Source organism: Hydra viridissima, unplaced genomic scaffold, assembly GCF_058129835.1.
Source record: "Hydra viridissima isolate aposymbiotic clone 2 unplaced genomic scaffold, HvirCarnegie_v1 scaffold_1, whole genome shotgun sequence".
Classification (NCBI taxonomy): domain Eukaryota; kingdom Metazoa; phylum Cnidaria; class Hydrozoa; order Anthoathecata; family Hydridae; genus Hydra; species Hydra viridissima.
The window spans coordinates 38,293,137-38,309,326 of record NW_028324300.1 but is presented as its reverse complement, the minus strand read 5'-3'; the positions used below and the strand labels follow the sequence as shown (position 1 = coordinate 38,309,326).

Here is a 16,190-nt window from a genome sequence, read left to right as displayed (position 1 = left end):
TCCGCTAGTAATCGAATTTTAAAAATAAGGCGCTAAAAACTTACCTAAAAAATGTTATTTTTATATTTAAAGCTATTGTTGCTAAACTTCACTAAGTTTTTACAACCAATCTTAAGTCAATCGATATGTTGTTATTTTAGCTTTTAGATATACAACTTTGTATTCAGTTTTAAAAATAACAATCGTTTGTTGCGTTTCGTGCTCTTAACCTTGTTTATTTGTATTAACATTGGTTGATGTGATTTCGAAACGTTTAGTGAATATAAAAACAACGTTAATGAATTCTTTAACATTGCATATCAAATTATACAGTATTGCAGTTATCCCATAAATAAAAAAAATTGGAATAGAGTATCCCACTATCTATTACAGATTTTTATATTTAAATTCAACAAAGCACTAGCTATATGCATATAGATTTGCATCAAATCTTACAATGGCACAAAACGTGGTTGGTAAAAAGCCTGCATCACCTTACAAAGCCACAAAATTAGTAAGTATTTGGCATAGTTTATTAGATTTTTGTGTAGTTTTTAAAAAAAGTTCATAAGAATACTAAATATAATAAGGGTGGGTATTATTATGGTGGAAGACAATATTATGTAAAAGATTCTTTCGTGGTCAGTTCTTTTCGTGGTCAGTTTGTGCCAACTGCAGTGTTAAGGTGTTCAAGCTGACCCAGATAGGTGTCACTGTTAATGTTGAAGTGCTGCTTGCCATTTTTGTCCGTAATCCACCACTGTTGATGCTCATCATTAATAACAGATGCTGTTTTAGATGATTTCTTAGTGGATGGTTCTGCTTCTTTCCAATTACACATAACACATAGTTTTCTTACAGTAGGTATTTTTTGGTATTCCATTTGTAGAAACACCTGGCAGCATTTAAACTTTCTTTCTTTTCACATTTTTGAAGAGTATGCATGGTTCATCACCTGCAACAAGATTCTTTAGAAATGGTGTTTGCTTATTTTGTTGCAGCAAGTTGGTAAAAATGCAGAGACATTCAGCTTTGCTGTTATCAGAGAGTATATATAAACCCATGCAGCCAATTTCAACATCTTTCCAAGCTTTTTGAGACAACAAATAATTATGGATTGGTTGATATTACTAACGGCTAGCATTTCAGGTATAATCTTCTTTCTTTCAAGGCCCTGATACTCAAAATCCAATGGTCATCCTCTTTCTTTTTCACTGCAAGGCTTGTGCTGCACATTTTGAACCTCTTGAACCATTTGTCAATTTAGCTTTTGCTGATTGTACTCTTACTAAAAGTATTGTTGAGATTGCAAACAGACTCTGCCCTCTTCTTATCGTCCTCAAAGTGGTACAACATAATATGTTGAATATAAGTATGGTTTTTAACATGCATTTTTAATAACTACAATAAATAGAAAATTATTTTTAAAAAGGTGTACAAAATACCAATTTTTTCAAAGAGAAAAAAAGTTGCAATAAATATGCATTAACTCAATATATAATTTTTTTACCTTAATTCTAAGTTTACACTATTATGGAATAAAAAGAGATTTTCTTTTTTTAGTAAAAAAGTTTCTCAAAATATTTTTAATGAGGCTATCTAAACTATTTGAGAAGACTTATAAAAAAACTATTAAAAAAAAAAAAGAAGGGTTTATTACCATTTTTCTAAATAAACTCTGTCTATTTATAAATTTTATAATGAGTTTTAAATTCAAAAGTTTCTGTTTTTTTGTTTTTTTTTTTAAATTAGTTTTAAGTAGTTTGATTTGCCCAAAGATCTGTAAAAAGGTACAACATTTAGTTCTATATTGCATATTGAACAACAACCAGGTGCAAAATAATTATTAAAAGTGGAAGAATTTTGTTGCAAAAAACTGATTCAAGGCAAAGTAAAGATACTCATATCTTTAGAACCCGTTTGGTTTAGAGGTTAAATATTTTATTGGAATTTCCCAATAGTTAAAAAACAGTATATGAATAATTTTTGTGTAATAATTTTCTTAGGCTAATTTTATATAAGCATATTATCAAATTAACCATATTCAGTCAAAATTGATACACACACTGCATATATACACATACATGATATACACAACTGCAGCTATGATCTTAATAATAATAATAATATTTTGATTTAAAGTAGTATTTGCAGCCTTAGCAGTAGTAGCATTTTCACTTTATGTTACAGTGGAATCAATTGCTCAGCAGTTTTAAGGAAGGTATGGAACTAAAGAAGAAACGCTGGCGCTTGAAGACTTATGACCAATGTTTTTCTGGTGTTGAAGCTCTTGATTGGATGCATGCATATCTTCAGAATAGTCCTGCATTTGATTCGCATGTAACTCGAGAGCAAGCATTTTCACTCCTACAAAAGTTTCTTGAAAACAATATCTTTGAAAGTGTACTTGGTAAAAACTACAAGCGGTTCCAGGACACAAACTTTTTATACCACTTTGTTGACTCAAATGATTCAGCAAAAACTGATAAAGAAAATGTTACAAATCAAAATTCAATTACTAATGTGTTAAAATACTTTGGCCGGAAAAATTCTCAGTCATTATCATGTGAGAATTTAAACTCATCAGATAATAATAAAGGCAGTGAGCTTTATAAACAAAATAAAAAGATCACTGCAACAGTACGAAAACCATTAGGTGATGTTAATAGTATAAAAACATACAGTGATATGTCAACGATTTTGTTTGATGCATCTGACGAAGAATCTTTTGACATATTTAATTCAAGTATCAGCCAAAGTAATTTCATGAGGAGTAACTCACTGAGATTCAGTAAAAAAAATAAAAAAGTTCCGCTTTTATTTAAAAAAGAAGAAGAAACCTTGGTTGAAGCTAAAGAAGTTGAAACTAAAAAATCATACACAAGTAAGAGGCTAAATACAAAAGAATTGTTAATGAGTACTTCATCACTGAGATCTGATTTTTCTCAGTTGAGTAGTAACCCTGATTTACAAGAGCCGTTAGATGCTGCATGTTCACCTTCAAAAAAAATCAAAATTGATAAAGCTATCACAAAGAACAATGTTTCACAAATCAGAACAAAGCGAGAAAGATCCTTGTTTAAAAATATTCCAAATAAAGTTGTTACATTGCTTGGTGAAGAACCATCTTCTATTAATTCAATAGACAATACAAGTGTTATAAAGAATCTCCCCGGTTACAAGCCATTGGAAACCAACCCTCAAACAAAGCATCCAGAAGTTTCTAAATTAACAAAGGTTAGTTTAAAAAGTCAAAACCAAAATGAAAAGCTTGTTAGTAATAAATCTTCAACAAAAAAAGAGATAAGCATTAAAGAAAAGATGCGGAAACCCAGCATTAGTACTATTAATGTTTCAAGCAATGGCTCTTCAAACTTTTCAAGAAAAACTAATTCTCCGATGCTTGCTTCAATATCTCCCAAAAAGTTAAACCAAAAATCACAAAGAACAGTTCGCAGAAGCATGTCACAAAATGATTTAAAGAAAATTAATTTGACTGTGCAGCAAACTGAAAAAAGTCCTGAAAGCTGTTTGCAATTAGTTTCTCCGTTAAAAAGAAAGCGATGTGAATCAGTGATTAACTATTCAAATCAAATCTTAAATAAAAAAAAGGTATTAAAATCTTCAAAGCATCTACTTCATAAAGCACCAAGTACATGGAGTTTAAATGAAGTTGGCTTAAAGAAAGGTGATGAAAAAATTGAAGTTCATGAAACTGAGGCTGTAACACCTTTAGACATGGAAAGAACTTGGAAATCTGTTGTTTTGCTGAGGTAAGTTTGTTAAAAATTAATATAAATTTGTTAAAGAGTATATATTACATAGTCTTTTTTGTAAACTTTATATATATATATATATATATATATATATATATATATATATATATATATATATATATATATATATATATATATATTATTTATTAAATTATGTTAAGTGTATTACAAATTATTTTGTTTGTATTATTTTTAGAATGTTTTTGCTTCTTTAAAAATAAAAATAACTTTTCATGATAGCCTAAGAAAGTTGCTTCATGTGGAAAAACTCACAGGTTACCTAGATGAAGATTTGGTATCTGGCCATATAATTATGCAAAATGTTGAACTAAAAAATGACAATGGTATATATACATAATTTTTTTTTTTTTTTTTTGTAAAAGGTATTATTAGATGTTTGGTACATCAAAGTTAAAAAAAAAAAAATTTTTAAGTAAGAGTTTACTGCAAATTTCAAAAACTTGATAAAATTTTGCTATTTTTAAGTAAAATGGTTAAAAACACTTCAAAAATAAAATTCAAGCAATTTCATTTGTAATTAAAAAATTTCATTTTCTCATATATAAGAAGACAAGCCCTCACTAAATATATAATACTTAAAATATTTAATTTAAAATTTTAATTTAAAATATTTAATCTGGGAAGAAACATTTTGTAAAAAATCAAAATTTTTAGTTAAAAATCTGCCTTTTTATTAAGATTTTTAAAAAGAGTTTTTTTTAAAGATTCAAAAGTGTGTTTTTTCATTTGATGAACAACAAAGCAGTTACTCAAAATTGATTTGCTGATTTGGTATTTAGATTCTGTCAGTAAGATTTGTAAGATAATGGAAAACTTTTCTAGAGGATTAATTACTTACAAGTTGTGGTCTCTGCATTATTCATTGAGCATTTTAAGCATTTTTTTTAAAATACGAATCAAAGAGAGCACAATCTGAATTCAATCAGTTTAAGGAAGTGCTTATGGTTCTCTGATTTATAATACTATAAATACTTTAAATATTATGTATATGAAAAAACCTGTTGTCTTTTTGTCTCTTGTAGAGTCCAAAGATGTTCCAACATGGTTGCAATCAGCAATGAGTTGTCTTATGAACTGTAAGTTTTATTAAATTTTTTGTAAGAGATTTTATAAAATTGTTAGAACAGCATTTAAGTGAAAGTAGAGAGAATTTTTTTTTTTTTTCTTTTTTTTTATATGTAAAATTTTACTAATCAAGCTATTTGAAATGTTTCTTTGCATAATAGGTGTCCTGTGACTATTTGTTCTAGGGCCGCAATCATATCAAAAATTAAAAGACACTCAAAATGGTTTTGTAAAACATGAGAAGTTGGAGAGAGATGTTTTTCGAACAATAAAAGAGCATTATGAAAAAAATTTGACAGAACCACTTTTTCCTTATCATTTCTTTGGATTGCTACAGGAGTGCGAAGGTAATCATACTTTAAGTTACAAAAGTAGTTTGACAGAACTGCATTTTTATCTATCTTTATTTATTTATCATTACATTATCTATATAGTATTAAGTTGTTTTTTTTTTTATTTACTTGTATTATTTTTGATAAAACTATGTTGTTGCTTCATGAGTATTTGGTTAATTAATTTAACTATTATTTTATGTTTGTAAAAGAAAATTTTAAAGTTTGTACTTATTTAAGAGAGGAAACAAAGATCAAATTATTTAATAAAATATTTGTAATAAATCTTAGTCATGTTGCATGAAGATCCAAAGACTGTTACTAAAGTCTTGCAGCATACATTATTGTTGCTACCCAACTGGAACCGCTGCCAATTGCATTTAGTTGTGAATTTCATGAAGAAAATAATTGAAAATGATACTTTGAAACTTAGCGCTGATATTCCCAATAAAGATTTGGTAAATTTTATTTCATTTATATTAGATACATAACAAGAAAATAGATGCAACTTTAAGTTTAGATATTTGCATTTAAATTGAAATAACTTTACCTGTTGATTTTTAATAAAATGAAAAAAAGTAAAATAAAATCCACCTTTATGTCAGAAAAAAGTGCTCTGGTTATTTTTAAGGATTGAGTATTAAAAGAAATTTACAAAGAGTGCTTGTGTTTTAGCATATTTTATTATGTTAATATAAAATATTTTATGTTGAAAGCGCTATACTTAAGTTTATACAGAAAACAGTAAAATTTATATTTTATTATGCGAAAACTCAAAAATAACAGATTTTGAATATAATATGGCACTCAAATTTAACTTAATTACTCTATCCTGGAAACAAAAGTTGAAGTTTAAAGCTCTTTAATGGAACTGTTTATCTGAAATTAGTTAGTTGTTAGTTTTATTTCGTGGTTCTTTTTTTTTTTAAAAACAATTCTTACAATTATTGCAAGATACTTAACAATTAGACAGGGTGAGAGTTTAATTGTACTCAGTCTAGTCTGGAAACAGGCTGGGCTTGTTTTCTACCTTAATAAAACAAGTGGTTTATTCTAGAATTTTCAATTCATCGTAAACATTTCACTAAATACATTCTTTTAAAATATTTTTTATTTTAAAGTTTGAAGTGCTTGTTTTTGATATTCTTTTTAAACATAAAAATTTTAATTCTTAAATAAAAGAGTTTTTTTTTTTTTTAAGTCCTCTTATGTCGAGGTTTCATAATGAAATGTAATTGTATAACAAATGACAGAGATACACTACCATGACCACTAATCTATAACAGTGTGAGATATGAACATATGTTTTATATTAAAAAAAAAACGTCATTAAAAGTATATAATTTGGTGGTCCGAAAAGTCAAAAAGCTGAACCATATTTTGATCCAAAAACTTGCACTTAAAATGAGACAAAAATGAGGTTAAAAACCATTTGCTTTTAACTTTAGATTCTGCATTCTTTCTATCGTTTAATTGCTCGTAAAGAGAAATCCTCTATGAACAAGATATATGAAGATGTTGTCGGAATAAGAATAACAACCTTTCTAATAGAGCACTACGAAGAAATATTTATGGTAAGTCTGCTCAAACACAATTTATTACCTTTTTTTTTCTCAAAAACATAAATCTTTTTATATTTTGTATTTTTCATTTCATATGTTTAATTTTTGTCAAATCCAATTTCAAAATATTTAGATGTTTTTAAATCTCCATATTTAAAATCATCAATCTGCATTAACACATTCTGTACCAAGCAACACGATATCAGAATATAGAAAAACAACATCCCAAGGGATAAAAAATTGTTGTTTACTTTTATGCATAAATTAGCATAAAGTTGACTTATTAATTTCAGTTTCCTATTTACAAATTGTTGTTTAACTCATGTAAACTTTTGATCATAAAAGTTGGTTCACAATTTTTACTGTCTATCATACTATTTCTCTACTTTTATGCATAAATTAGCATAAAATTGACTTATTAGTTTCAGTTTCCTATTTACAAATTGTTGTTTAACTCATGTAAACTTTTGATCATAAAAGTTGGTTCACAATTTTACTGTCTATCAGAAGTTGTTTTTCTCTACTTTTATGCATAAATTAGCATAAAATTGACTTATTAGTTTCAGTTTACTATTTACAAATTGCAAAAGTATATGAGAAAATGTTATGTTTGCAAAGTAATATATGGGTTTCAAATTTGAATTTTCAATATATGAAAAATATTTTAACAAATATTTTTTTTCTCCATCAAGTTACCTACTGGGCTCCGTGTTCAGGTTGATCACAAAATAGCTGTAACACTTGGTACAAAGGTTTGTATTTTATTTTTTTGCTAATCTGGATAGATTTGAATCAAAGCATTTTTTTATTGTTGTTAATTTTTCTAATTCTCTAAGAGTCTTAAAATTAATTTTTAGAAATGTGAAAGTTTTTTGCCTTCAGTTTCAAAAACAGCTAACAACCGAAAACACTCTAAACTTCATGGTTCTCGGTCTTTGCAAAGGACTCCTTCTTACTGTCTCCGCATCTCTATGCAGCAATATGAGAAAGAAGCTGCCGAATTATCAAGAAAAGCTGTGCATGAACTTTTTCTATCAACAATAAATGACAAAAGCATAACAGAAAAAGACAAAACAAAGTGGTTAAAACAGGTAAAAATTTTGAGTTAAATATTTTGAACAGTTGTAATCTGAGAGTTTTTTTATGAAGAACTAAACCTGAGGTTCTGGATCCAGGTCTGACAACAGGCTAGAAAACTGTGGCATTTTCAATTATCAAATTTTAATAAGCAAGCAATTTTCTTCCTCAGATACAGTGATTTAACGAAGATGAATTTATAGAAACTTTAGCATAATTCTTTATATTGTTAATTGTTTAACCCTTTCACCCCTGGGCTGTTCTCCATTATACTCCCAGGTTAGAAATTTCTATTTTTGGCTCAAATACTTTAAAACAATTAAACAATTTAAAACAATTAGAAAATCTCTCTCTCAAGCTTAGCCTCTTATTTACTAACATATTGATTTTACAAATATTCAATATTTAAAATAACATGTCATTAAGATGTTACATGACAAAAAAGAAAGCCATCTGTATGCTTCAAAATTTCCCTTTTTCTGCTGAAAAATTCAAAAATAAGTTGAAAATATGTATTACAAATAACTAAAAGTTATTAAAATACAGTTAAGCAATCTTAAAACTAGTTCATGGCAAAAAAATGTAAGATTTGTCATAAAAGTTGTAGAAAAAGGAGTAATTCTAAAAATGTCAGAATTTCTTAAAATTTGTTGTTTTCAAAATAAAAATTTTAGTTATACAGTTTTTAATACGAAACAAAAAAAAATTACAGGATAAAAGATTTAGTACATCCCATGGCATTCTATAATAACAGGCCTTAACATCGCGCAATAAAGTTGTTTGGCTGTAGGCCGGTTTATAACTTATTTTAAGTGAAGATCTGCAATTGCTTCTTTTTTAGCAATTTATGAAATCCTATTGGTTGATAAGTTATATAATGCAACTTTAGGATGTAACAGCTAACTGGATACTGTGATAACTAACAGATAATAAAGTTGTATTAATATTGTCGAATTAATGATATGTTACTTTACCAGTTTTAAAAATGCCTTTAAAATGTTGTGTGCTGCTCTACAAGTCGAACTATCACTTAACTGAAATCAAAATCTTGATTCATAAATTACCAAAGGATTCAGAGAAGAGGAAAAGATGGGGTGATATCATCCCAAGAGCAGATTTTATTTTCTCTGACTACACAGCAGTATGTCAACTACATTGGCTAGATGATGCACCTTTTGTAACCAAATATGGAAAGCAATAATAAACTTATCATCTATTTTTAAAAATATATCACCAAGTTGTTTACCAACACCACCAAACAAAGTACGAAAAATCACGGCAGCAAGCGGATTTCGAAATGTTTTACCAGATGAGTTAAATGTCTTTCTAAAAGATGATACACTTGTATTCAATGACATTCAACCTTTGTTCATTAATGAAAAAAGTTTACACATACAGTCAAAAATTTTCAAACTTGGTGTTCCTTTATTTTTTTTTGTTATTTTTGATGATTTTTCATTTGCTTACCACAATGGTACCACTTGTAACATTTCATCTTTAACTACAAAGAGATTAATGTGAATAAAAACAAAATCTGCTTTATTTGAAGCAGTTTTTGCAGCCTCTTGCACAATGTCAAGGCCTGTTATTACAGAAGGCCATGATCCATCTGTATATACAGTGGTGGAAAAAATAATAAATACACTATCATTTAGAAAAATGCTTTTTATTCACAGCAATCGATGTTAACTGATATTAATTTTTATGTTTTTATAAACTTTATTGTTAAAAACTATAAAAAAAATTATGAATTGTTTTTCAATTTTTCTCATGTTACCAACAATTTTGTTTAAAGTAGGCGGAAATTTACTGGAAAAAATAATAAATACAGAAATGGTTAATTTGATCGTATATTTGAAAAAATCAAAAAAATTCAATGTTTATAAAACAAATATTTAACAAAAGTAATTAAAAACAATTAGGAACAAAAACAAACTTTTCTTTTTTTCTGAAAAAGGTTTATCAAACACATAACATAATATTTACCAAAATTGCCTAATATTTTGTTGCATGTCCTTCATTTTTTTTAACTTTGATTAGTCTTCTGGGCATGCTGTTGACCAATTTACGGCATGTTGATAGTGGAATAGCGTACCATGATGTTCTCACAGCTTCCCACAGATCCCTTTTGTTCCGAGGCTTTTGTTTTGCAGCCTTATCCTTTACAATTTTCCATAAATTTTCTATTGGATTTAAATCTGGTGATTGTACTGGTCAATCCAATTGTCTTTTACCATTATTTTGGAACCATCTCTTTGTGTATGTTTTGGATCATTATCTTGTTGAAATATCCAGAGCAACGGCAGGTTATCCTCAGCATAAGGAAGCATTATTTCTTCAAGGATATTAGTATAAACATCAGCTGTCATAGTGTCTGTTATTAAATAGATAGGACCAATACCAGATGACGAGAAACATCCCCACACCATAATGCTTCCACCACCAAATTTAAGTGTTTTTTTTTAGTGTAATGTGGATCAAGCTCTTTATTTGGTGGCCTGCGGACAAACTGCTTACCATCTGATCCAAAGATGTTAAATTTAGATTCATCTGTCCACAAAACTGTGCTCCATTTCTTATTTGTCCATGCAGAATATTTATGACATAACACTTTTCTAGCTTTTATATGTCGTTTTTTCAATAAAGGCACACTTCTAGGTGATCTTGAAAAACAAATTAGCTTCAACTAAACGTCCTCTAATTATTTGTGCTGTTACATTTAACTCTAAGTTTTTTTAAATGGTGTTGCTGGAGATAAATGGATCTTTTTTATCTTCACGAAAAATTTAATTTATCTTCTCCCTAATTTGTTATTATTATAGTAATATAATTTATCATTATTCAGTAGCGTAGGAAGGTCATATCAGTTTGAGGGGGAGTGACTAAAACAGCCAGGTTTGGCAATTTGAAGGGGAAGGGAAAGGGAACTGACCCTCTTCTTAAATAAATATGGGGGAAGAGGTTATTACCCCCTCCAAATCCTCTTCCTACGAGTTATTAATAATAACCGGAGTCAAACACATATTTAAAAAGTAATAACAGTTGAAAATTAAAGAAAACAAAAAGATTAATCATTACTGTATTTATTATTTTTTCCAGTAAATTTCCGCCTACTTTAAACAAAATTGTTGGTAACATGAGAAAAATTGAAAATCAATTCATAATTTTTTTAAAAATATAGTTTTTAACAATAAAGTTTATAAAAACATAAAAATTAATATCAGTTAACATCAATTGCTGTGAATAAAAAGCATTTTTCTAAATGTTTAGATAGTGTATTTATCATTTTTTCCACCACTGTATATATTTATTTATATTTTGTGGCAAACTTCAAAAAAGGCATCTAGAAGAAGCCCTGGTTCAGATGAGCAAAATTTCTGTTCTGTGAAAAACGTTTAAAATGTACAGGAGAAATATTTAATTTCAGTTGAAAGTTTTATAGAAAATCAATCTTGAATAGTTGAAGATTTATTGCCATCTGAAAAAAGACGTTTATTTGTTCAAGTTTATAAACTTCTTTGCTTTTTGTTCTTTTCTAGTTTGAAAAAAGTTATCCCGATATATATTCTGAATACTTCCACGGAGGAGAGCGATTACATAAAACTGCTGCATTGTCTCCCACGTAACAGTGCTTCTCGTTCTCCGTGTTGAGTGTCGTTTATTATCATATTTATTTAAATGTAAAATTAAAATGATACATGTTTTTAAATTTTTATAGAAAAAAAAACAACTTATGAGTAACAAATACAGAAGTTTCTTGAAACAAAAGCAATCCATAGATTTTTATTTGAAAGGAGATTTTCAGCTAAAACATAAACGTCTCTAACGGTAATCAAAACTACAATTTAATGGCTAGTTTTTATTTCATAAATATATTTCAATGTCATTTTTCTTTTTTGCAGTTTTTTAGGTAAATTTTAGAATATTGTTTATTTTTGATTTCCTGTTCGTTTCAATCAAATGCTTCGCGTTTTAAATTTTTGAAAACTAGTGAATAAATTCGTTTATAACAGGGTTATTTGCCTTTGCATCAAGCCGTTGTCGTTCAACTTTTTTTCCAAAGACAATAATCCTTTTTCTCTGATACCGGTCATAGAAAAAGGGTTATTGTCAAAATTTCAAAAATACATTTTTAAAAGATTTTCCTACATTTATGATAAGATGTATTTAGAAGTAGTTGCTGTCAGAAAACCCAAAAAAACTTCTAAAGAAGATTTCTTAGTTTCTGTTTTGAAATTGATCAGAAAAAGCACGATTTTCTCTTTTTGATGTTTGTGTGTGTATGTATGTATGTATGTATGTATGTATGTATGTATGTATGTATGTATGTATGTATGTATGTATGTATGTATGTATGTATACATATATACATATGTATACATACACACACACTCATACATACCTACATACACATACATATATAAATACATACCTAATATATATATACATATATATGTATATATATATATTAGGGTGGATGATTATGATGTTAATGTTAAGTTGGGGCTGTGAAACATTACTAAAATGTTGCATTACAGTCTACTTATGAAAAAAACTCCTTTTGAAATAAAATGGAAGCGTGTCTTGGATCCGCAATTTTGGGAATTAGAATTACTGTATAATCGTATAATGTAAATACACGTGGTTTAATGCCATATTCCATTACTCGACATCTTGTTACATTAAATTTAAAAATGAAAGCAGTTTTTGAAGGAGAAATAGTCAGAGTGTAGTAGGCAACACATAACAGCAAATTGTTTCAGTTATTTGCTATTTGTTTTGGCTCAAGAAGTCAGATTTAGAGTCAATTTTCGGTAATTCTGCTCGAGATTTGTGACACTGCAAAATCATTCCATGTCCTGATTTGTGTTCGAAAACTTTCAAAGTTGTTGCTGAGATGTCTTTAACAGTACTTTCAACTGCCATATAATGGCATGGAATACCACTCAAGGCATCAACGTGGAATTGGAAATGTTCAAGATCATCATTAGAAACAGTTGATAAAAGCGGTGGTGGTGTTGCGATAGCAACAGACCAGTTGATCATCTTTATGAATGATGAAGCTTCCGGATCAAGCTTGATGCTTGATTTATCAAAGACACGTACCTTGCTACTTTGTGATGTAGCTCGTGCGTCAATTATTTTGTCATACAAAAACTGACGAATTGATACATTTTCAACTCCTCCAAGAAGAATGTTCTCAGGATGAGCAAAACAACAGTTATTTTGCAACACTGGTTCAAGAACTTTCCAGTCTTCTTTCCCTAGTTTATAGCACTGCTTCATAAGATAGAAGAAATTTCTTGCTCCGTCAAGGCAGGAAGAATGACGCTTTATGTTGAACCACGATGGCGCATAAACATTTACGATAAATTTTGCAATTCTATGCAATGGTTTTGAAGGATTTTCCTTAGACATACAAACGTAAAATACGATTGGCCTTTGTTTGCCACCTTGAATGGTTTAGATTTCCTGGCATAGCAGTCTGGAGGAACAATATTTGGTCACAAGCAGTGTATCCCTGCTGAACAGTTAAGCAAGCTTTTAGAAGGTATATCTGATCAGAGCTTAAATCTTTTTTAACATCAACACTTACACCCTCAACTTTACCAGGTATATGTTTAAAGTTCACACTATCTAAATTTTTTGGATCAAAACCTGCAATGTCTATTTTAACTTTTGAAGTAGCTAAACCTGTTGAACGTCCACCATCCAGAACGGAGAAATATTTTCTAAAAGGTAGTTCATTTGCATGTAACAAGCAGACCAACCATTGCAATGTTTTCCCAAGACCTTCTTCTAATTTTCTGATTACTCCATTGTGTTGACCTGTGTTATTCACAGAACCATCGCAAACAAACCAAGCTGCTAAAGTGTCTGATGATTTGATGTTGTTGATGCTCAATAATATCTCTTGTGCAATATCAACAGCTTTACTACTTTGTGGCATGACATGATTGACATATTTGTTTTGCGGAAATGACACTATCACATAATGTTCTTCTTTGAAATTTCGTTGGATGCCACTTGTTTAAACAGAAGTGATATCTGCTTCCCATCAAATCCAATGCAAAGTACTTTTTGGACCAATGCAAAGTACTTTTTCCTCCATATATTTCTCTGACGACGAGGTTTTGCTGGATCAATAGCATTCTCTGGTGCTGTAAGATCTAAATCTTTTAGTACGGCATTTTCTATTAGGAAAGCATCCTTGTTGCTGATTTTACACCTATCCATGGCCTTACACAACTCAGGATATTTTTTAGTGTTGTAAACCTTGATCTCTTCATCACTTGACATCTCATTATCACTTGACATCACTTCATAACTTGACATCACTTTATCATCTGACATCTCAATTGGCAAAAATCCTTCATCTGACTTTGACTGTTCATTATCACTGCAATAAGTTTCATTTGGATTAATTTCTTTATCAAACTTCATTTTCTTATCTGTAATCGGTAAATTGCATGCTTTACTTCCTCTTTTCTGCAGCTTAATTGTTTCTTCTTTGTCTACTTTTCCTTCCGTACCGTTTTTTAATCTATCGAGAACTCCCATTCAAGTGTTGGAACTTTTTCTGGCAGTGGACATGAACAAGCTAACCTTTCTCAAACACCATTATCAAGACACTTACACAGACAAATATCGAATAGTTGGTCTAACATCTGAAAACTTGAATTAAATGTTGCAGAGGACATTTTGCCATCACAGTATTTACCAAGCTCATGTACTTTGTTAATTAGTCTCTTTATCCAAATAACTGAGCTGCTGACTGCAATGGTAGAAATACTTGGTTTGTTGTACAGTGCTTTAATTTCATTAGCTATGACTGTTGCTCTTTTAGTAACACTTTTTTTTTTTTTTGTATAAATAGTCAATTGTTATTTTTTCATAAACAGTCATTAGCTTTGAAAAGAAGTTGGCAATTGATTTGTTTGAAATGGTCCAGGTTGTCCAAGCATACCATGTTTTGTTTCACTTCGTGTTTTAACAGTAGCCATTTTTATTTTAACTGACTAAATTAAAACAAAAAAACAAACAACGTAATTTAAACGTAATATATACAAGTATATATCTTATAATAAAGTATATATACAAGTATATATCTTATAATAAAGTATATATACAAGTATATATACAAGTATATATCTTATAATAAAGTATATATACAAGTATATATCTTATAATAAAGTATATATACAAGTATATATCTTATAATAAAGTATATAGACAAGTATATATCTTATAATAAAGTGTAGGATCATGTTAATTGGAAGTCAACGAACAACCCTAACAGCTTTTTGTCTTATATTTCGTAGGGTGCTCTAAACTTTTGCAAAGTTCTGTATACTATTAATGTAATATTATTAACATGAATCATCAAAAAAATCTAAATCCAAATGCTTTTATCCTGCAATTATACGTCTGTTGTAAGATAGCATCATTTTGATCTGACAGTAAAATTCAAGTTAAAGTTGACAAATCAAATTTTTATTAAATTTCTTTTAGATATCATTAATAGAGACAACAAAATGCAACTTTATTTCCATGTTTCATAAAAAAAAAGGTTCGATGTATGTATGTATGTATGTATGTATGTATGTATGTATGTATGTATGTATGTATGTATGTATGTATGTATGTATGTATGTATGTATGTATGTATGTATGTATGTATGTATGTATGTATGTAGTCAATAAAAAAAAAAAACAGTTTTTAGCACCTTTAATTAATATTTAGAGATCGTGACAGTTTTAAAATTTTTAAAAATAATGTGAATTTTCATCATTTGTAATAGTATAGCTTTTTCGTATCGCTTAATCATTGAGATGTCAGTGAGATTTTTATTAGTTCTTAGAAGTACACTTTAATCATACGAGTTCAATTTTTACTCCAATAAAATACACGCTTTACTTATTCTTTTTTGGTTGCTTGGAATTGTATCAAAACAAATTGTATTTACTTAATTTACAACATCTTAATCGTGTTGTTTTTATACTTGCAACAAGAAGCCTTCTTTGCGCTTGGTGTTAACTTTTGGACAGATTAAAATCTCAACCAGATATGATGCTGTTTCCGTACCAGCATCATATCTGGTTGAGATTTTCCGTCGCAATGGGCAAAAGAATAGTTTGTAGAAAAATCCTTATTCAATTTATTAGCACTTTCTGTGCGAAAGCGTATTCTTCCTCTCTGAATTTTGTACGTTCTTCTATCATTAAAAGATAAAAAGATCCTTATCACATTGAGAATGATTAAAAAAAAAATGACTTTTGTCATTTTAGCAACCTTTTCATTCTGAGTTAGAACATCATGTTGGGATATCAGGAAGTCTCAGTTTTTTAATTTGCAATCAGATAAAAAGCATCCTGAT

At 28.8% G+C, this 16,190-nt stretch overlaps 1 protein-coding gene and 1 pseudogene across 1 annotated transcript; both read left to right on the top strand.

The window, feature by feature from the left end:
- On the top strand, positions 1–11,557 carry LOC149894854 (uncharacterized). Its single transcript, XM_090068317.1, has 10 exons — positions 1–493; positions 2,170–3,752; positions 3,996–4,099; positions 4,799–4,852; positions 5,027–5,188; positions 5,465–5,631; positions 6,622–6,747; positions 7,428–7,487; positions 7,593–7,826; positions 11,352–11,557. The coding sequence occupies exons 1-10, from the start codon at positions 437–439 to the stop codon at positions 11,436–11,438; spliced, it is 2,634 nt and encodes an 877-aa protein (XP_089924443.1). The 5' UTR covers positions 1–436; the 3' UTR covers positions 11,439–11,557.
- LOC149894855 (uncharacterized) lies at positions 8,697–9,891 on the top strand (annotated as a pseudogene).
- Positions 11,558–16,190: the final 4,633 nt, after the last annotated feature.

Excerpts from the sequence above, each read along its gene's own strand:
- LOC149894854 (XM_090068317.1), top strand. The coding sequence starts at position 437 with ATGGCACAAAACGTGGTTGGTAAAAAGCCTGCATCACCTTACAAAGCC. Across the intron at positions 7,488-7,592 it reads CTGTAACACTTGGTACAAAG|AAATGTGAAAGTTTTTTGCC; the intron begins GTTTGTATTTTA and ends ATTAATTTTTAG. Across the intron at positions 7,827-11,351 it reads AAACAAAGTGGTTAAAACAG|TTTGAAAAAAGTTATCCCGA; the intron begins GTAAAAATTTTG and ends GTTCTTTTCTAG.